The sequence below is a fragment of the Passer domesticus genome, chromosome 6 (assembly GCF_036417665.1).
Source record: "Passer domesticus isolate bPasDom1 chromosome 6, bPasDom1.hap1, whole genome shotgun sequence".
NCBI lineage: Eukaryota > Metazoa > Chordata > Aves > Passeriformes > Passeridae > Passer > Passer domesticus.
In genome coordinates, this window is record NC_087479.1 from 53,371,660 (window position 1) to 53,391,889 (window position 20,230).

General features: G+C 57.4%; 2 protein-coding genes across 2 annotated transcripts; one reads left to right on the forward strand and one right to left on the reverse strand.

The window, feature by feature from the left end:
* Positions 1-209: 209 nt before the first annotated feature.
* Positions 210-13,945, forward strand: INCENP (inner centromere protein). Its single transcript, XM_064425712.1, has 17 exons — positions 210-412; positions 500-610; positions 1,095-1,822; positions 3,170-3,221; positions 3,389-3,422; positions 4,824-4,902; positions 5,367-5,418; positions 5,913-6,030; positions 6,108-6,242; positions 8,084-8,193; positions 8,531-8,651; positions 9,334-9,456; positions 9,647-9,819; positions 10,085-10,175; positions 10,665-10,778; positions 11,888-12,047; positions 12,455-13,945. Exons 1-17 carry the CDS (start codon positions 240-242, stop codon positions 12,667-12,669), a joined length of 2,589 nt encoding a protein of 862 aa, XP_064281782.1. The 5' UTR covers positions 210-239; the 3' UTR covers positions 12,670-13,945.
* A 338-nt stretch (positions 13,946-14,283) lies between these two features.
* VPS51 (VPS51 subunit of GARP complex) lies at positions 14,284-19,343 on the reverse strand. Its single transcript, XM_064425717.1, has 10 exons — positions 19,082-19,343; positions 18,505-18,634; positions 17,917-18,063; positions 17,618-17,834; positions 16,757-17,486; positions 16,365-16,583; positions 15,852-16,073; positions 15,627-15,748; positions 15,137-15,224; positions 14,284-14,820 (listed from the first exon to the last, which is right to left on the reverse strand). The coding sequence occupies exons 1-10, from the start codon at positions 19,304-19,306 to the stop codon at positions 14,560-14,562; spliced, it is 2,361 nt and encodes a 786-aa protein (XP_064281787.1). The 5' UTR covers positions 19,307-19,343; the 3' UTR covers positions 14,284-14,559.
* Between the last annotated feature and the right edge of the window lie 887 nt (positions 19,344-20,230).

The window sequence follows — 20,230 nt, forward strand, 5'->3', positions numbered from 1 at the left end:
CTCTCAGCTATTAAAGAGAGAGGCCTGCGGCCCCGCCTCCTCAAGCCCCGCCTCCTGAGCCGAGTCCTCCAGGAGCATAGAGACGGGCGTGCAGAGCGGCGCGGAGAGCGAGCCCTTCCCTCGGCAGCCAATGGGAAGGGCGGGCCGCGGGGGGCGGCGGGCGGTGATTGGCTGCGGCGGGGGGGCGGGGCCGCGTTTGAACGGCGTGCCGCGCGCGCGCGGCCGTTGGCGCTGGAGCGATGGCGGCGAAGGCGGCCGCGGCGGCGCTGGGGCCTGCGGCGGCCGCGGCGCGCACCATGGAGCTGCCCGCAGAGGGCGACCGGCGCCTGGCCCAGTTCCTGCGGCAGGTGGACGAGACCGACATGGTGTGGCTGGATGAGATCTACGAGGAGGCCGTCAAGATGTTTGTCAGGTACGCGCAGCCCGCTCCCCGCCAGGCCCCGGCCCCTACCGGCCGCCCTTCGCGCTGACCCTGCCTTGATCTCCCCTTTCTCTCTAGCAACTACAGCGAGGAGCTCGAGCTGATGCCCAAGACGCCGTCGCAGAAGAAACGGCAGCGGAGGAAGCGGCTGTCGGCCTTACAGGAAGAGCAGGAGTCCGGCAGGAAGCGGTGAGGGGCGGCGGGAGCGGGGATCGGGGGGCGCGGGGTGTCCTCGGGGCCTGGAGAAGGGAGGGAGCCCGTGCGAGGCTGAACAGAGCTGCTGCCGAGGGTTCAGGGAAACAATGCCCTCCACGGAGCATGTCCTGGGGATGCCCTGCTTTGTCCAGGGGGAGTTCCCCTTCCTTCATCCCGCTGGTGTTAAAGGTCTGGTCTGCCCCTGCGTCTGGGGCACTCTTGGGCGAAAAACACTGGGTTTTAATTCTCACGAGAAGTGCTTTTATTGTTGCCTGGTTCTATGTCCCCGTGTCTCTGTCTATTGCCTTTTTGCTCAAAGCCCTTGCATCCCCTGATTGCTGTCTGCATTAGGTGCCCTGTGCAGCTCTGTCTCCTGGGCCCATCCCGGGGGTTCTGGCTCCATGCCTGTGTGTGCACGGAGGGACTCGGGGCTGCTCCCAGCTCCTGTTTCCCATCTCACCCACTGTTCTGTGACCAGCCTCTCCAGGAGGAGGAACGGCAGCAGCAGACCTTCTGTGCGGTCTTCTCAGCGACTCAAGAACAAAGAGAACCTGGAACTGAGCAGGGCCGAGGCCAAGGAAGAGTCTCCGCCGCAGCGGGTGACACGATCCCGGGCTGCAGCCTCTGCCACAAGCTCCAGGGTGGTTCCTGAGACCCCCACTGCCCTGCAGGCAGCAGGGAAGGACCCCTGGGTGCAAGCTGACCACGCTGGTGCTGCAGGGCCTCTCCGGAGGAGCGGGGCAAAGCCGGCAGAGCTGCTCCCCACGAGCTCAGGGAATGGCTTTCCCGAGGAATATGGTGCTCTCAAATCACCACTGGTGCCCACAGCCCCCGAGCTGGCGGTGCCCTCTACTCCCGAGGCCGTGCCCGAGCCACAGACAGCGAGGGCAGCCAATGTCACCATCATCATGAGCCCAGGGGCTGGACTGAAGGAGGGGGATGGCTCCCCACGGGAACACAGCGGGGCTCAGGAGCCCTCGCAGCCCCTGAGCAGCAGCCCGGGGACTCCGACCAGCTCCAGGCTCAGCCGCCGCTCCGTGCGCCGGAGCCTGATGGGGAAAACCTCCCTGAGGCGCAGAACCTCCCTGGCAGAGAAGTACTCCCTGGCCAGCAAGAGAGAGAGCATGGTCCGGGCATCCACCGCCAGGGCAGCGGGCAAGAAGAGGGCGACTCGGAAGAGATCCGTGTCCTGCAGCTCTGTGGATGGTGAGTTCGGGTGTCACGGGGGGGATTCTGCTTTCTGGTCTTCAGTGTGGGGTGGTAGCTGAGCTTCCTGGGCTAGGCAGGATGCAGTTTCTCATGGAAGTCCTCCCTGGCTTTCTGGAGCCCCCTGTGAGCATAGAAAGCCAGAATTCAGCCTTGTAAATCACCTGGGAGATCAGCCTCCGTGTCTCCATTCCAATGTAGCTTTAATCACTGCTGATTTGCTGTGAGAAGTGGTTAATCCTGGAATGCCAGGATGGTTTGGGTTAGAAAGACCTTAAAGATTACCCAGGTCACGCCAAGCCCCATCCGACCTGGCCTTGGATGCTTCCAGAGATGGGGCAGACACAGCTCCTCAGCTCTGCTGGTCTTCCCATTTCTGTGGGGGACAGCTAGCAAAGCTAAGAAGGATTTGGGGAGCCAAAAGGGGTGATGGATTCTCCTAAAGTTCTTCCTGTTTCCTGCAAGGTGAAATTCCCAACAGTTCTCTTCTCCTTAGTAGGATCTGGCTGCTGGGTTCTAGAATTTGAGAAGGGAATTTTGAGGCTGGGCTTTGTAGATTAAAAGTCTCCCACAATTTTACAGTTGGTGGCAGAGGCAGATTTAGGCTAGGACAGTCTGATCTAAACTGCTGGAATTATTAAACAGTCTAGAGAGAGACTCTTCATCAGGAACTGGAGTGACACGATAAGGGGAAACAGGTTCAAACTGAAAAAGGGGAAGTTTAGATGGGATGTATAGAAGGAATTCCTCTGTTTGAGGGAGATGAGGTCCTGGCATGTGTTGATGGAGAAGCTGTGGCTGCCCCACCCCTGGAAGTGTCCAAGGCCAGGTTGGACAGGGCTTGGAGCAACCTGGGCTAGTGCAAAGTGTCCCTGTTCAAGGCAGGGGATGGGACTGGGTGAGCTTTAAGGTCCCTTCCTACCCCAACCAGTCTCTGATTGTTTGGTTCTGTGGTTATTCATGGCAGGGTCTGGCTGTGGCAGAGCTCCCGAGCTCTGGCAGCAGAGCCAGCTGGAATGCTGGCTTGGGAAGCAGCATTCCCCCTGTAAATAAGGCTGGCTCTAGCTGCTCTTGATGTCCAGTCAGGTCCCTGCAGATAAGCCCAAGGCCCATCAATGCCAGCTCGTGGAATATCACCCTGAACTCATCCATAATTGAAAACTGCTTTCCTGCATTGAAACTGCTGGCCATGTTCCTGCAGTGCCACCAGGGTGTGCAGCTGTGTCCCACCCTGCCCCAGGGCAGGACAAACCCTTCTGCAGTGTCTGGAGCTCCTTGTCCCAACAGATCCTTGGCTGCAGCCCAACCTTACAGCTCCTTACAGGTCTGTTTTCTCCTCTCCCACAGCCTCCAGCTCCATAAGTGTGCCAGAGGATGAGGAAACTGTTGTCAAAACTGGGTGAGAACGTTATTTATTTATTTGTTTCGTTGTTTATTTACTTATTTATCCTCACTACCCTGCTTGCAGGTCTTTTTCACTGCCATTCTTGGTGTAAAATCCCAGTGGCTTCCCAGTTTCCACAGTTTTGCTAAGCACAGCCCCTTTTGTCTTTCTTGTTTTTCTAGGCCTCCTCCTGGACCCTCCACCCCCTCCAAGCTGGTAAGACTTGGACAGAGGTTAAAAGCATTTGTGCCTGTGTGGATTTGGGAGAAAAACGTGTAGAATTACACCTCACTGGGAAATTTGGGAGCTCTGGCTGTGGATTGTCAGACTTTGTAACCTGTCCCCATAGCAGTGAGGAGGTCACAGAGCATCTGGCTGAGAGGTGCATGAGCCCATCTGAGCCTCTGTGGTTCTGGTACTCAGACCAGGGAAAGTCTTAATCACAACACTTCAGAACCAGCAAAACCAAAACCAGCAAAGTTTTGGGTTTTTTTTTGGGAAATGAGCACGTGTGACCCATGGCTTTGGGTCCAGGTGTTCTGTCAGAAGGATGTTACAGGCTCAGATGCTTGCCAAGATTCTCTGACTTTCCTCTGTCATTTTCCTAAATCTGTTGAAATTGTTGCACAGCACCCTGAGCCTGACCTCAGGGTTGAGTCCTGCTTGGCTCTTCCTTCTTAACCTCTTGCTAGAGATCATTGTGTGAAGATTCAGTCCCCAATCTGTACAGATAAAAAAACTTATAGTTCAGGGAAGTTTGGTTCATCTGGTGTCATGGTTTGCACACTGTATTTGTAAAGCTTCTTTTGACCTTTTGGTCAGTCCTGCATGTAGTTCAACACTTGTTAGTTTGGACCCACATGGAAATTTGTGAATATTGTTGAGGTCAAAACCTTACCCTCCACAATCCTCACTGAGGAAGTAATCCTGGGATCATGTCAGTGTTTTGCCCAGAATAAATTTCAGTGAGCAGAGCCTGAATTAATGGAGCAGAACAGTGACCTGAAGCTCTTGTGAAAACAAGGAGAGCTGTTATGGGTGTGCAGAAACTCAAAAAAAGTCAGTTTTTCTAGGCCCTGCAGAAGCAATTGGGGGGGATGAATTCTCCATCAATCCCTTTTCTTCTCTTGCCAGTGCAGCACTGTGAAGTGCTGACCAGGAGGTAATGCTGGTGCTGCTAGGAGAGAGCAATTCCAGAGCCACAACCCATTATCCCAGCAGAGCCTAAGTGCAGAGGCAGAGCAGCCATGGGCATCCCATCACAAACAGATAAATCATGGAAATGAGCCATTTGCCTGCTGTCTCCAGGCTCCCCACTCGTCACTGCTCAGGGAAATGGGCACGCTGGCTCTGGCCAGAGCTCCAGCAGCACAGATTTACAGCTTGGAAGGCTCCTGGCCTTAATAGTTGATGAGCTGGTTGAGTTTAAGCAGCGCAGATGCTCGTGTTAATGCCCCTGCCTCTGCTGATGATGCAGCATCCAGGGCTTTGCCAGGAGGTGGTTTGGCATTCCCTGGTAATGCTGCTGACTGTACCCTTGTCAGAACCACCCCGTGATGTGAACCAGGAACGCTTTCCATGGGTGATTGTCCTGAAACCCCTTTGCTTTTCCCACAGGATTTCCAAAACCCTCGGATGTCCCTTCGCTCCCACACAGTCAGCAAACAGGGGCAGCCCCAGGAGCCAAACAGCAGTGGTAATTCCAGAGGGTTTGGGGGCAGCACTTTGGGAAGTTAGCATTTTGGGAGGCTGGCTGGGAAGCTGGAAAGATTGACTGGTTAATTTGAGAGCTCAGTTTGAAAGATTAATTAATGTTTGATGAGCAGGGATTTGTTTCAGACAATTAGCAGTGAGAAAACTCTGTGCTGGAGTTATTTCCATCCTGGCAAGCACATGGAGATGGTTATAATGAGGCTGGAGGGTTGTGGGAGGCCCAGGTGAGCTCTGTTGCTGAAGCTGTGCAGAACCCAGATAGCTTTGGGCAGCTTTGCTTTGTCGGGAGATTCCAGGTGGGAATGTGCCATGTGAGCCAGGTCCTGCTGTGCTCGCTCATGCAGGTGGTTTTGCTGTTCAGTGAGCTGCAACATCCCTTCTCTGCTGTCAGACCTGTGCTGGGGGGATTTTTCCTGCTAGAACTCACTGTGAACTGTTCTCTTTCAGAAAACAAGTTAAATAAGAATGGGGAGACCCTGGAGCCACCTCAGAGTGCCAGGTATGTCCTGGTTGGAAGTGTCTCAGGCAGGCTGTGGTCCTGTTCCAAACAGGTTCAGTGCTGGGATGTTGTTCACTGGCTTTAGTGTTTGTGACTGTGAAACTTCTGCAAATAAGTATTCTCTGCCTCCATGATTCTATGATTTAATTTTTATTTTCTATTGCATTAGGATTTTATTTATTGGCTAACTGTGCATGCACAATCTTGGAATCACAGACTGATTTGGGTTGGAGGAGACACTAAAGCACATCCAGTGCCACCCCCTGCCCTAGTCAGGGACACTTTCAACTATCCCAGGTTGCTCCAAGCCCCGACCAATCTGGCCATGGACACTTCCAGGCATGGGGCAGCCACAGCTTCCCTGGGTAACCTGTGCCAGGACCTGCCCACACTGGAATCTCTCTCAAGCCCAGGATAGTTTATGGCCCTTTCCAGCCCTGGCTTGGAGGCATGAGGAGGATTTGCCTGGTGTGATGGCCTGTGCTGTCTCACAGGAGGAAGCCAAGCTACAAGAGAGCCGTGGATGAGCGCTATGACCACCAGCAGGCAGAGGAGGGGGGGCTGTCTCCTCTCAGGAAGAAGACCCCATCCCCAGTCCTCCCAGCCAGCAAGGTGAGATCCTTATAACCCTGGAATGCCTCACCAGGACCCTTTTTTTACCCACCCCCACTCACACTTTGCTCCCACAGGTGGTGCGCCCGTTCAAAACGTTCCTGCACACCGTGCAGAAGAACCAGCTCCTCATGACACCGAGCTCTGTGGGGAGGAATGGAGTCATAAAATCCTTCATCAGGTACAACACCCCTCTCCAGGCTGATCCCAAGGTAAGAGGAGCCTCTGCTCTAAGCCAGTACACGGTGGTTTCATTAAGTGCCTAACTTAAAGCGCAGCTATGAGAGGAGCTTTGCAACCCATTTGAAACTGAGTGATTTGAAGTGGTCTGTTTACATTTAAATAAATAAAATTGTGGTTAGCCAGCTTCTCGAAGAATTCCAGTTTGAACTTCAAGCTTTATTTCTGCATCATTCCCCTGAACTATTGGCAAGTAACAGTCAGAGATGAAAACTGGGAAATAGAAATTGAATAGATTGTGAATGTTGAATTGTATTGATAACTGAATCCAGGTCTCCTTTTCTAAGGTCTGGCCTGATCCCAGGTCTCCTTTCTAGGACTTCTCTCATGAGTGAGATTGAGCAAATACCTCTTAAATCCAAACTTTGGAGGTTTTCCAAACCCTTGAGGCAGGAGGAAACATGAGGCTGTCCTGGATGTGGGGCCAGTCAGACAACTGCTGGTGTCCACAGTGAGCAGGCATCAGTATCCCTGATGGATCCTGTTGGGACCAGCAGCACACCTTGGCTGGCTGCAGGCAGGTGTTTCTGCACTACCCCAGGGAGCTTTCCAAGCCCCTGGTTTTCCAAGCCAGGAGCAGTTTGGGCGGGAGGGGTTTGAGAGCTGCTTCTAGACAAGGGTGTAGCTTCCAGGATTCACTCAGAGCCGCCCTGGAAGCTGTGTGCCAAGCAGGAATTGCTCATACTCCTGATAACCAACAACTCACTTGCAAGGTAGGCAGCTCTGGGGCTGGTTTCCCCCTGCAGGAGAGCTGACAGGGATAAACGGGGGGCAGGATGCAGGAATTGGTCTTTCTGCATCCAGCAGCCTAATGGCAGAGCTTCCTAGAGCTGTGCTCAGAGGTTGGCTGTGCTCCAGCAGGTCAGGGAAGGCCACTGGGAAGCAGTGAAAGATTCCAGCTTCAATCTCTCTGGGCCCCTGCTGATGTTAGTGTCAGTGCTACAGAGGAGTTAATAGGATGAGAAAAGAGTCTTGTGGCTAGAGTGCTTCCTCTGCTGCTGTCAGTTCGTGGAATGATTTAGATTTCATTCCAGTGCAGGCAGCTCCCCCTCGGGAGTTTTTCCATGTGGGAGCTAAACATAACTAAATAGCAGCAGAGCAATAAGATATAATTGTTAGTTTTATATTAACCAGTTTGGATGCTGACAGCACCAAGCATTTACAGCATGGAGCCCAGTGTAAGGGATTCCCACGGATAATGCCCGTGCTGATCTGTGGGTTTGTGCTGAGACCAGGCCTGCTTTGGCACGGAGTGGGTTGATGTTAGTCCATTTGCTGTGGTTCTAGTGGTGGCTGACAGCATGCCTGGGCTGGGTCAGGAGAAAGCCCCTGGTTGTGGCTGCGTGCCAGAGCAGGCTGGGAGCTCTCGGAGTGCTCGTGGTTCACCACCAGAGCGAGCCTCGTGGGAGGAGCAGGCGCCAGTGGGAGCTCAAGGTGTTTCCTGGAGCACCATCTGTCCCGCGCTCGCCGCAGGAAGCGGGAGCTGTGCCAGGCATTAGCGCTGCTTGGTGGCTCCTTTGCACCAAAAGGAAGCACGGGGCTGGCTGCCTGCAGTCCCTGAGGATGCTGCCTGGGCTTCCAGAGCTGATGCTCCTCTTTCAACACTCCAGCTTCTCCTCTTGCTCCCTGAGATTCACACTGGTGTTTTCCTTGCATATGTCCATTCATGACCAGGTCACAGGCTGTCTGAGCTCTGTCACCATCCCATATTCCTGCCTGCAGCTCCTTGCTGTCACCTCTGGGCCTTGCTCAAAGCAGCTGCGGTGGGAAAGAGCTCTGGCCAGTGGGTACAACGATATTCAATTCCCCTCAGGAAAAGGAGAGGCAGAAGCTGGAGACTCTGCGGAAAAAGCAAGAAGCTGAGCAGCTGAGAAGGCAAAAGGTGGAGGAGGAGAAGAAACGGCGGCTCGGAGAAGCCAAGCTGTGAGTAGATGTGGTCACACTGCTCTTGGCCACCTGTGGGTTCCTGTGCCCAGGTGTTTTATCTCGCAGGAACTGTGCAAGCAGCAGAAACTCCTGTGGACACAGGCAGTGCTTGTCCTTGGGGTATCCCTGGAATGCTGATACTTGTGCTTGCTGCCCACTGGTGCAGCTTTATCTCTTGAGTCCCCACTTTCTGTCAGAGCTTAAACATGGCTGGTGCTTAAAGGAATGTGGAATTTGGTCCATTGAATTTCCTGCTGTGTGTTTTTGGCCTTGTGCTGAGCTGGGGGCAGCTCTCCTGGCTGGAACACGGTGGTGAGCCGGGCTGTGTCCTCAGGAAGCGCGAGGAACGCCTGCGCAAGGTGCTGCAAGCCCGGGAGCGGGCGGAGGAGATGGAGAAGGAGAGGAAGAGGAGGATCGAGCAGAAGATTGCTCTGTTTGATGAGAAGACTGAGAAGGTACAGCCCCTGCAGAGCTTATTTGGGCAGTCAGTAGCCACTGAGGCAGTTGGCACCACAGAAATGTGTTCTCTGGAAAGAGGGGCACGGAGGTTGCTTGGATTCTAGAGGCTGAGTAGTTGAATAAAGAACTTTCCAGAGCCTTCATGATCCTGAGGGACAGCCTTTCTCTGGCTACAGCAAATGGCAGCTGAACCCCTGTTTTTCTATAATCAGGAATCTAAATGGGCTTTATTAGTGCTCTGGTAGATAGGAGGACTTGCAGTAGATAAAGGTGGACTAATGGCCTCAAGGTTTTATTTGCTGCTTCTCCCAGCTGAGTAATAGCTGGACAGGGGAAAGCAAACATCCTTCCTCCAGAGCCTTTCTCAGATCCCAGACTTCCAGGCAATTTGTGCAGGGGCCTAGTCATCATTTGTCTGCTTTAATTATCCCCAGCTGCCTGTCTGATTGCATGGCTCTGAGGTTATATTGCAATGTCTTTGTGGAAGTGGATGTGTAAACCCCAGGATGGGGTCAGCTCTTCCTGGGAGGATGCAATACAAGGCCATTGCCCTAAATATGACCTTTTTAAAACAGAGCACAGGCCCCCTCAGTTGCTGAGGGAAAAGGAGGGAGAGTTTGCCCTGTGAGGGGTCCTGCTGTGCTGTCCTACCTAAGACTGGGTCTGTGTGTGCTCCAGGTGCGGGAAGAAAGGCTGGCAGAGGAGAAGATCAAGAAGAGAGTGGCTGCCAGGAAGATGGAGGAAGCTGAGGCCCGGCGCAAACAGGAGGAGGAGGCCAGGAGACAAAGAGCTCTGCAGCAGGTGTGTGTGTGGGCCTGTTCTGTCCCACAGCAGAGCTGGACAGGGATCCACCTGCCTTGGGCACTGGGAATTTGCCCCCAGGATGTTTCCCTGCTGTGTAGCAATGGGGATTTGGGTCAAGTGAGAGGCTCCTGGTGCTTCCCCTGGAGCCTGCTGCTGTCAGGTGAGTAACTCCTGCCTGGGCTTCCAGGAGGAGGAGGAGCGGCGGCGCAGGGAGCTGATGCAGAAGAAGAGGGAAGAGGAGCAGGAGCGTGCCCGGAAGATCGCTGAGCAGAGGCAGGCAGAGCAGGAGCGGGAGAGACAGCTGGCTGCAGAGAGAGAACTGGAGAGGAAGAGGGAGCAGGAGCGCATCCAGGCTGAAAAGTAAGGCAAAATCCCCATTTATGTACCAAATTCTGGGGTGGGGTTGAAATGCAGCCAGAGCAGAGGGCGGGAGTGGAGGGCTGGAGCAGCAGGGAGCTGCAGTGACCTGGCAGCACAGCTCTGGACTGCTGCTGGTGCTGAGCTGCCAAGGAGGAGCTCTGGGCTCGGGGATGTCAGGAGTGTGGTGGGGAGTGCCTGAAGAGCTGTGAGCCAGGGAGGGCCCTGGTGTGGTGCTGGGAGTGAGGGCCTGTGCTGTGGTTCCCAGGCTCCGGGAGCAGCAGGAGAAGGCTGCCCGCCTGCAGAAGGAAGAAGCGGCTGCTAAGGAGCGGCTCCGGATGGAGATGGAGAAGAAGGAGGTAAGTGATTGATTTTTGGGAAGGGATAGAGCCACACAGTCTGGCTTCAGCAGCTGTTGCTGTTGGAGCAGCTCAGCTGGGATGCTGTGGGGAGCCCTGAAGAGCTGCTGGGGCACTTCTGAGCAGGAGGTCAGACCTGTGTGGCACAGTTACGGTACCATGGGGAGACTTGGCCTCAAAAAATACTGTTTACTAGTCTAGAAAGAGGCTAAGATCACTAGCTGGTTTCTGACCCCAGGATAAAGTCAGCAGCAAGTTTTCTGTGGTGGGGGTCCCTGGCTTTGTCAGAGAAGGCAGCCAGCTGATGCTCTGGCATGGGGGTCAGTGTGTTTGTGCCCTTCTGAGGAAGCTGCACCATGTCCCAAGCGCTCCTCAGCAGCACCAGAAACAGCTCTAATGAGGTGCTTGAATATTTTGCCTGCCACAAAGATGGCTGGCTGGGTTTGCAGTGTAGTCCCTAAGGGCAATCCCATTGGTTTCGCTTGGCAGAGGGAGCAGCAGATACTGGCGGAGAAGAAGAGGCAGGAGGAAGAGCAGAAGAAACTGTCAGAGGAGCAAAAGGCCAAAGACAATGCCCGGGCACCACTCCAGGAGAACAAGGAGGTAACTGGGGATGGGTCTTTAGGGATGACAGCAGAGTTTAGTCCCAGCACTGACCCACTCTTGCCTCCGGCAGTTCCATCCTCTATTTTGTCTGCCTTTTCTATAACACAGGAATTCTTTAAATCCTGATTATCTAGGGTTGACTCTGTGCGTATTTCAGTGACAGAGGGAAGGGAAGCAGGAGGGATTGGGCAGGGTTCCTGGCTGTGGGTAAGACAGGAGCTGTTGGAGCTGTCTTAAGCGCCTCTTAAATACCAGAAGCACCTCAGGGGCAGAAAGTGCTGCAAGTTTTATTTCGGGTCAAATTTGGGACCAGCCACAAGGCGGCAGCAGAGCCCTTGGAATGGTGGTGGTTTGGCTCGGGAGAATCCTGAGGGCCTGTGTTCGTGTCCTGAACCTTGACAACAAACATGAGGCTCTTGTCTCCTTGCAATGCTCAGAACCTTAAAGTGCAGGACCAGCAGATGGGAGTTAATGTCACTGGACACAAAGCATGAAGGGGGTCTCTGGTGGGGAAGAACAACTGTGTCCAACTCTCCAGAGACTCATTTCCTGATTGAAAATAGAATTTCTGTTGAAAATTTCCAGTTGAAAAAGCCTGAAATTTGCAGTTGAAGGTTTTCTCCTGCCCTTACACTTTCTGCCTATGCAGCTCGCATGAGTGTGAGCTCTATTTGGCTGAGCTGGTGGGCAGGTTCTCTGTACAGCAATTAGCAGTTTTATATCATTAATCAAGCCCAGAAGTTGGATTGCAGAGTGTTTAGAGCATGTGACTCTACTCCAGTGACATAAAACCTCCAGTTAACCTTGGCTTGGCTGGAGTGGAGCTCTGTTCCATTAGACCCGTTAGATTAATCTCCTGCTGTGTGCTTATGCCAGAGATGGCAAATTAATCAGCCTAATTAAACAGGAGAGGGCCATGCATAGCCATCATTGGATCACAACTTTGGAACTTGGGTCAAGCTCTCGGGTCCAAACTTGAGACCTGCCAGACTCAGGGTTTGCTGTGAGGTGACAGAGCAGGAGATGGGGATGAGCTGGTCCTGCTGTGGCTTGGAGCCTGATGGTGCTGCTGCATCCAACACCTGTGGAATGTGTTTCCCTTATAGAACTCCCCTGCCTGCAACTCGTATGAGATGACTCCACAGAGCAGGAAGGAACTCAAAGTGCCTTTGACAAGCTCCAATGACTACGGGATGGACCTGAACAGCGACGACTCGACAGATGACGAGAGCCAGCCACGCAAGCCCGTCCCTGCCTGGGCCACTGGTATGTGTGTGGGGGGAATGTGTGTGTCCAGAACCCCCAGCAGACTGTAGGAGCTGCTGTGGGGTTTTGCCCAGTTCCTCCTGCCTGGAGGAGTTTAAAGTACTCCAGCATGAAATGAGTACTGCTGTGTCCAAGACTGGACAGGAACTTGGAGCCACCTGCTCTAGTGGAAGGTGTCCTTGCCCATGGCAGGGTGTTGGAACTTAGATGAGTTTTAAAATCCCTTCCAACCCAAGCCATTCCATGATTCTATGCGGAATGTGGAGTCAGGGGCTCCTCCACCACTTGGGGATCTTGTCATGACAAATACACTGCTGAGCTGCCTTGGAGTGGTGAGAGATGAGCAGAGTGGGACACGCCGCAATCTCAATTAACAAAATTAACGCAAGCCTCATCTGTTCCTGCAGGGAATCTGCTCAGCCAGGCTGTGATCCGGCAGTACTACAACCCCCCTGACGTGGACGCGCTGTTCGGGGCCATCCCCAGCCCCAAGCTGGAGGACATCTTCTACAAGAACAAACCGCGCTACTTCAAGCGCACGAGCTCGGCCGTGTGGCACTCCCCGCCCACCCTGGCAGCCAAGCCAGCCCTGGGGCTGCCCTGCGGCCTCAAGAAGCCCTGAGGTGAGCGCAGGTGTACAGCAGGTGTGCCTTCCTGTCTCCAGGTGAGGAAGGAGTCGCTCTTCACTTTAAGTATTTAGGTTCTAGCATTGAATAAACGGCAGCTTTTCCTGGGTTCCTGCACCTCGGTTTGCGGGGCTGGTTTCTGTTAGGCCAAGCCACGAGGTGCTGCCCTGGGAAGTGCCTCTCTCGTACCCTTAGCTTGGAGCTGGCATGGACTCAGGCCTTCAGCGGGTGAGGGGTGTCACCTGAAGCTGTGGGATCCCCCCCTCTCTGTCACACAGGCCTGGCAGGCCCTGCCATTCCTCAGTTGTACGTCTGTGCTGCCCTCGAGGCCAGTGACAGCCAGGGACCACTGCTCTTCTCAGGAAGCTGTTCCCAGGTGTGCTCTTCATCTCCTGCAATCCCAAAGGGATTTGTCGCTCTGTTCCCCACCTGTGTGGTGGTGTCCATCAGCTGGGCACAGCTGACATTGGCACAGCTGGAGCAGGAACACCATGAGGGTCTCAGTGACGTTCTGCCAGCTTTGGAGAGATGTGACCAAGGTGTGACCATGTCCCCGAGGACCTGCAAGTGTGTGAGCCAGCTCTAGGCCTTGATAGGAGAAACTCTGCAAGGGTTTTAGCAGATTTTTTTTTGTTTCTCGGTGAAATTCCATCTGTGAGGCCAAATGGGATTTGAGAGGATGTTTTTAACCTTAATCCCTCTTGTTCACCCTTGGCTGTGGCTCAGCATCAGCTCGTTGTCTCGGCCTGTTTAGCACTTCCTGTTCAGTGAGCCACTGCTAACCGGACTCTGGCCAACCCAATTTCATTGAACCAAAAATTCCAGCTCAGCCTTCCCATTCCAGGAGTCCGTGGTGGTTTAGTCATTCCTTCTGCACCCAGCCCAGCCCTGTAAAACCCTGTAGATACTGTGCTTTGTGTGAGGGGACATGATCCTGTCTGTGTGTCTGTAGCCAATGCACTGTTTGCCAGCAAATGTTCTTGAAAAGAAACAAAATATTAAATTTTGTTTTTAAATTAAATACAAAAGGTTTTGTATTTAAATATACTGGTGTCTGTATGCTGGGGCTGCTGTGTATGTGCAGATCTGTATCTTGGAGTGTCTGTGCTGCTGGGGCTGCTCTGTAGATCCAGGTCTGGCTATTGCTGTCTGTACCCATGGAGTTCCATTGGCTGTCCTGTGCACCCAGGTCTGTATCCGTGCAACCGTGATTTCTTGTACAAAAGCTTCTGAGCTGGCCAAACACTGTTGGATAAAGTGAGTTTAATCATCTCTGGGCTCCTCTCAGCTTTTTGTTACAGAAATTGAGGTTTTGGAGTCTGCTTCTTTTGTGCTGATTCCTTGAGGCAAGAATGTCCTGTCTGGGGAGAACTTCTGATCTCCTATGGAAGATCTTGGTCCCTGCGGGTTCCCCAGCACTTTGTAGCATCCACGGAGGCTTTTGATTTTTAAGGCTGATTTTTGGAGTCTGACTTTTAAGGTTTGGGGCCCTTGTGGCTGTGGGTCCATTGGGGACGTTGCTCAGTGCCCTGCCCCTGTCACTGCTCAGTCAACCCCGTGTGCAGGGCCAGCTCCCGCCCCCCAGGCACAGACAGGGACACAACACCCAGTGCAACTCACACATAATTTATTAGTGACAACGGGGCTGTCACCAGGCACGAGGGGATGTCACCAGGGTGGGGGGATGACACTGTGTCACTGGGCTGGGAAGGCAATGGGCAAGGAGGTGTTTGAACAACATGGTGTAACCCCGTATGGGGACAAGGTGTCCTCATGTTGGGAAGGACACACAGAACCCCCTCATGTACGTGCGGGGACTCCCAGGGCCCAGGTCTGTCCCCAGAGATGTAACAGGCCCCAGGTGTGGCACGTCCCTGTCCCTGTCCCTACCCGCGCTCGCAGATGAGCTCGACCACGCTGTGCTCCATGGGGACGGGGTCGAGGCAGCGGTGGGCGGCGCTGGCGGCCACCTCGTCCAGCAGCCCCTGCACCACGCGCTCGTCGGAGGCGAAGCGCCACAGGTAGAGCTGCAGGTAGTGCCCGTCCACCTGCACCTGCTGCAGCCCGAAGCGCCCCAGCGTGCGCAGCCGCACGCACTCCAGCAGCGTCTTCAGGCTGATCTTGATGATGCCCGTCAGCACCGACACCTGTGAGGGGACAGCGGGGACACGTGGCATACGGGTGCAGGGGTGGTGTCCACATGGGATGTGGGGGCCCTTGTCCTGGCTGAACTCCTGAGCATAGGGACATGTGGCACATGGACACCCTTGGCCTGGTCGCTGCACCGATGCCACAGTGATCCCACTCCTCCCCTCAGAGTCCTAGGGCAGGGGACCCTTGTCCTGGACGTCAGCTCCCAGGGACCCCCTGAGCCCTGACACCAGGGACATGTGGCAGTGGGAAAGTGGCCACTTTGGGACTCTGGGGATGTTTAGAGATATGATGGTGTCCCCATGACCTCACCTTGTTGAACTCAACAGGGCTGAAGATGTCAATGCGCTCAGAGAAAAGCTTCTGGATGTTGCTGAGCAGGTGAGTGTCCATGGGGGCACTGAGGACATGGACACAGGGACAGTCAGGGACTTGACAGAGCCAGGAATGTGGGGACAGGGACACAGGGACCGTTAGGGGCCATGGAGAGGGTCAGAGGATGCAGGGACGCTTTTGGGGACAGAAAGGCAGGGGAATGTGAGCATGGTCCCTGGACATGGAGGTACAAGACAACTGAGGGACACAAGGATGACAGGGATCACCAGGGGATTCTGGGACAGTTGTAAGGAACACAGGGATTGTTGGGACAAACAGGGATCACCATTAGGACAGTCTGGGGATATGAGGACAGCTAAGGGCTGTCAAGACAGCCTGGGACAGTTTGGGATCATGAAGAGGGTGACAGGGAAGATGCAGTGGATACTCAAGGAGTGACAGGGAGCCCGGGGGTGGCAGGGCTGACCTGGGGGTGTAGCTGGGGGCATAGCGGCCGGGTGCCCGCGAGCTGCTGTAGACGGAGAAGGCGCGCCGGCTGGAATCGCTGCTCTGCGCCCGCCTCACCCCCTCCTCGAAGAGCTGCCCCACCTGTGGGTGACACCACACCCTCAGCACCCACAACCCCCTCCTGGGACCCCCAAAGGGCCACACGCAGATCTTGGGCAGCCCCTCAGCCCCGCTGTCAGCCCACCTGGACGTCGATGGCGGTGATGTCCTCCACCACGCGCTTCATGACGGCGCGCACGTTGCGCGGCTCGACGGTGCCCAGCCAGTCGCGCGTCTCGACGCTCTTGCGCAGCATCTGCGCCACAGCCGCGCCCTGCACCTGCACGTAGTGGTCCAGCAGCCGCTGCGCCGCCGCCCGCGCCTCCGCGCACAGCGCCGGCCCCGGCGTCACCGCCGGCCCCGAGTCCTGGGGACACACACAGCCAGCGTCAGCCCCGCGCCTCCTCTGCTGCACTGGCACCGCCGGGAATACCACGGGCATGGGGATATGTGGAGATGGCTCCCCTCCCTGTGATTCTACATCTGATGTCCTCGGGGCACAGGGACATTGGGGACAGGTGGGACGTTCCGCCTGAAGCAGCATCACTGCCTGTCTTACAGGTCCTTGGGGCTACAGGGGCTCTTGAGGCCATGCAGAACCCCCCTGAAAATCCCTCAGGGACACTCAGGATCCCCTTAGGGCCATTTAGAGGCTCACCTGGGGCGGGAACTGCTCATCAGTGAGGGTGAGGATGTAGCTGATGGTGGAGTTCTCGTAGTCCAGGCAGAGACGGGCGAGGAGCAGCAGCAGGGCCGGGGGGGCAGCGGGAGCTCCCCGCTCAGCTGGGCCATCAGCGAAGCCACGGGCCGTGCGGCACAGCCAGCGCACGAAGGCCACCACCAGTCCCTCACGCACTGCTGTCACACAGAACTCCCCCTGTGCCACAAATGGGGGGGCGGGTCACACCCCAAAACTGCCCTGTATGGGCTCCAAACCACCCTGTGTGACCCAACCTACCCTGTTCCACCCAGATTGTTCCACTGACCCCAAAAATGCCCCTAGCCCCCTCAGCCCGTCCCCCCAAAGCGCGCCACCCCGTGTCACTCCACCTTGAAGTAGGGCAGGCTGGCGAAGGCGACGTCCCTGGCGGTGAAGAGCTGCACGTAGGCCAGCACGGCCTTGAGCTGGCCCAGCACGGAGGCGGCCAGCGTGGCCAGCAGGTCGGGCAGGCCGGGCCCCTCTTTGCCGGGCGGCCGCGGGGCGGCCAGCGCCTGGCGCACGTCACCCAGGCAGCCCAGGAAGAAGGTCTGCAGGGCGCGCAGGTAGCGGTCGACGCGCTCGCGGGCGGCCCGGGCCACCAGCGCGGCGGCAGCGTCGGCGCCCGCGGGCAGCAGCTCCAGCAGCGCGCGCAGCCGGCGGTGGAAGCGGTCGAGCGCCCGCACCAGCAGGGAGGTGTCGCCCAAGCCGCGCTCCAGCGCCAGCCGCCGCTCCAGCAGCGCGAAGTAGCGGGCGGCCAGCGCGGCGGCGAAGGGCTCCAGGCGCCCCGCGTCCCCGCCGAACAGCGCGCGGTACGAGCCGGCCAGCTGGCACAGCGTGCCCACGAAGGCCGAGCTGCCGCGGTCCACGAAGTCCAGGATGTCGGAGGCGGGCGGCGGCGGCGTGGCGGCCGCGCCCGAGGGGTCGGCCACGGGCAGCTCAGCCTCCAGCGCCGCCAGCTCGGCCTCGAGGCGCGCGCCCGCCTGGCTCAGGAACTCCTCGCTCAGCTCCTCGGCCGGCTCCTCCAGCTGCAGCAGCATCTCCACGCACTCGGTGAGCTCCTTGGGGTCCAGCTTCTCCTCCCTGGTGGCCGGCAGAGCCCGGAGGTAACGGCGGCATGGCAGAAACAGGGAATAAGCCATAGCAGGCTGTGGAGTGAGCACCCCCAAACCCGCATTTCCCGGCTGCCGTCGGCAGGCTCCGGGTGGACGCACCGGAGGCGTGTGCGGAGGCGCTGGGCCAGCTCGGCCATGATGGCGTGGCTCTCGTCCTCGATGGCGCGGAAGGAGGGCAGGTGGCGGTAGTGGCGCAGCACGGCGCGGGCGCGGGCGTGGCAGCGCAGGGCGCGGGCCGGCTCCGTGCCCGCCCAGCGCCGCAGCCGCCCCGGCACCTCCACCAGCGCCTGCAGCTTCCGCAGCAGCGCCTGCACCCCTGCAGGGACACCACGGCTGCTGGATCTGCCCCCACGGGGGACACCCCGATAACCCCCCACCCCGGCGGCCCCGCTCCGTACCGGCCAGCTGGGCGCCGCGGCGGTGCCGGTCCTGCAGCGCGGCGCTGACGCGGGCGCTCGAGGCGCTGATGGCCGCCATGTTGGCCGCCAGGTCGTCCATCTCCGCCTCCATGTGCCGGAAATCCACCTTCATCTTCCGGATGGTGTCTGGGGGACACGGGACGAGTGCCAAGGAACGCTCCCGGCCCGCCCAGGATTAACACAGCGCAGCCACAACCCCCCAGAGAAGGCTGGTTACTGCGGTGGCTGTCGCTCCAGAGTGAACCACCGCAGTCCCCAGGCCAGCTTCACAGTGCTGGCAGAGGGAACACCCCCAAATCCCCGTTTCCCAGTGCTGGCAGAGGGAACACCCCCAAATCCCCGTTTCCCAGTGCTGGCAGAGGGAACACCCCCAAATCCCCGTTTCCCAGTGCTGCCACCAGCAGATTTCAGAGTGAACACCCCCGAATCCCCATTTCCCAGTGCTGCCACCAGCAGATTTCAGGTGAACCCTCCCAAATCCCCATTTCCCAGTGCTGCCAGAGGGAACACCCCCAGATCCCCGTTTCCCAGTGCTGCCACCAGCAGGCTCCAGAGGGAGCGGCTCACCAGTGGCGGAGATGAACTTGTTGTAGTTCTCGTAGAGCAGGGTCTGCATGTCGCTGTCCAGGGCGCGGATCTCGCGGCTCAGCGCGGCCTCGCGGGCCAGGAGCTGCCCCAGGGGACACTCGCTGCGCACCTGAGGGGACAACGCATGCACATCTGCCCCCTCTGGAGCCCCCTGTTTGAGACCAGCTGCCCTCCATAGTCGGTCGGAGAGCCTCAGATTCCCTGCGGGATCCCTGACTGTCCCCCCCGGATTCCTCCCGGGTATGGAAGCACTCCCCAGGAGCCTCCCCTGCCCTCCCGGGCTGCCCCCGGCAGTGCCGATGCCCCGATCCAGCTGCTGCCCAGCACCTCGGTACCATTCCCACACGGAATCACACCCATGAGGAGCTCGAAGAGGCCCTTTCAGGGATCCCCTCAGGATCCTGGGGCTCCGAGCGTTCCGGGCACCCTGCGCTCCTCCGCCGCCAGGGTCGGGGCCTCCCATCGAGATCGCTCCCACCCATCGGAGACCCCTCCCGGGGCCCCTCGGAGCCCTGGCCGAGGCGGGGGTGCCCGCGGGAGGGGTCTCCGTGCCCACCTTGGTCATGAACACCTCGGGGTCGAAGTGGGGCCCGTTGATGTCGGTGGGATCCGGGGCCGCCTCGGCCGCCTCGGCAGTGGCCGGGCCATAGTAGCGTTGGAGCGGCCCGTGGGGACGCCGCCACCCGCCGCCCCCGGTGCTCCCGCCGGTGGCCTCGGGGCTGCCTGCGGCCTCGCTCCCGGCGCCGCTCCCGGCCCCGCTCCCCGCTGTCGCCGCCGCCATCGCGCCGCCGCTTCCGCCCCAGCAGCCACTTCCGGCCTGTCCCTTACGCCACTTCCGATGCGACGCCCGGTTGCCATGGCGACGGCTAAACGGGGCCCAGTCACCGGGGCCTGGGACGGAGCCGGCGCGGCCCGTGTCCTGCTGCGCCACGGGGACAAGGACTGCCGTGAGGACACAGACATGGGTGGGGACACCGACCCTCGAGGGGTGAGCGGCCGCTGGCACCCCCAGCCCTGGGCCCGTGTCTCTCATGGTCCCTTTTCACCTCTGTCCACCTGTCCGCAGGCCTCCCCAGTGACCCCGTGAGTCCCCGTGCTCATCTCCCCGTGACACCAGGTGGGGTCCCCCGGGGTGGCTCCGGGTGACATCAGAATTGGGCTGTGAGGCTGCAGCTACAACCTTGCACCTACACAAGGAACAAACATCGGGGCTAAAAGGTCTAAAATCAGCTTTATTTACAGCAGAAAAGGCAAAAGAAACCCTGCCAGGGTGAAGGCCAGGCTGCTCCAGGGGCCTTTTGTCGGGAGTCACCTGCTCCAGGAATTGCCATCGATTCTTCCCAAAGGAAAGAGCCCAGAGCTGCCACGTTGCACCAGGAAAGCAGGAAGAGCCAGAGGAAGTTCCTGCTGCCTCCTTTCTCCTCGCCTTTCCTGCATGTTTCTTCCCAAACGTGGAAAAGAGCACACCCAATCCAGCCAGGGTGTGTTTTGTGAGCAGTCTGGTATGTGGGACAATCCCTTCATAGCTGTGGACCCGAGTCAGCCCCAGGGCAAAGGAATTCCCAGTGGGAACAGGGAGAAAGCAAAGGGACACCCAGCCATCCATCCATGAAGAGGGTGTGCTAAATCAGAGCAGGAGGAATGGCAGAGCCCTGGCTGTTACAGGAGGAGAGAAGCAAATAAGCAAACACACCCCTCAAAGCAA

What these genes read in the sequence shown, in the direction of transcription:
- INCENP (XM_064425712.1), top strand. Translation starts at nt 240, where the DNA reads ATGGCGGCGAAGGCGGCCGCGGCGGCGCTGGGGCCTGCGGCGGCCGCG. An exon ending in CAGGAGTCCGGCAGGAAGCG is followed by an intron (nt 611 to 1,094) that starts GTGAGGGGCGGC and finishes TTCTGTGACCAG; the next exon opens with CCTCTCCAGGAGGAGGAACG. An exon ending in CTCTCCAGGCTGATCCCAAG is followed by an intron (nt 6,243 to 8,083) that starts GTAAGAGGAGCC and finishes AATTCCCCTCAG; the next exon opens with GAAAAGGAGAGGCAGAAGCT.
- VPS51 (XM_064425717.1), bottom strand. Translation starts at nt 19,306, where the DNA reads ATGGCGGCGGCGACAGCGGGGAGCGGGGCCGGGAGCGGCGCCGGGAGC. An exon ending in CCAGCCTGCCCTACTTCAAG is followed by an intron (nt 16,584 to 16,756) that starts GTGGAGTGACAC and finishes TTTGTGGCACAG; the next exon opens with GGGGAGTTCTGTGTGACAGC. An exon ending in ATGAGCAGTTCCCGCCCCAG is followed by an intron (nt 16,074 to 16,364) that starts GTGAGCCTCTAA and finishes GTGTGTCCCCAG; the next exon opens with GACTCGGGGCCGGCGGTGAC.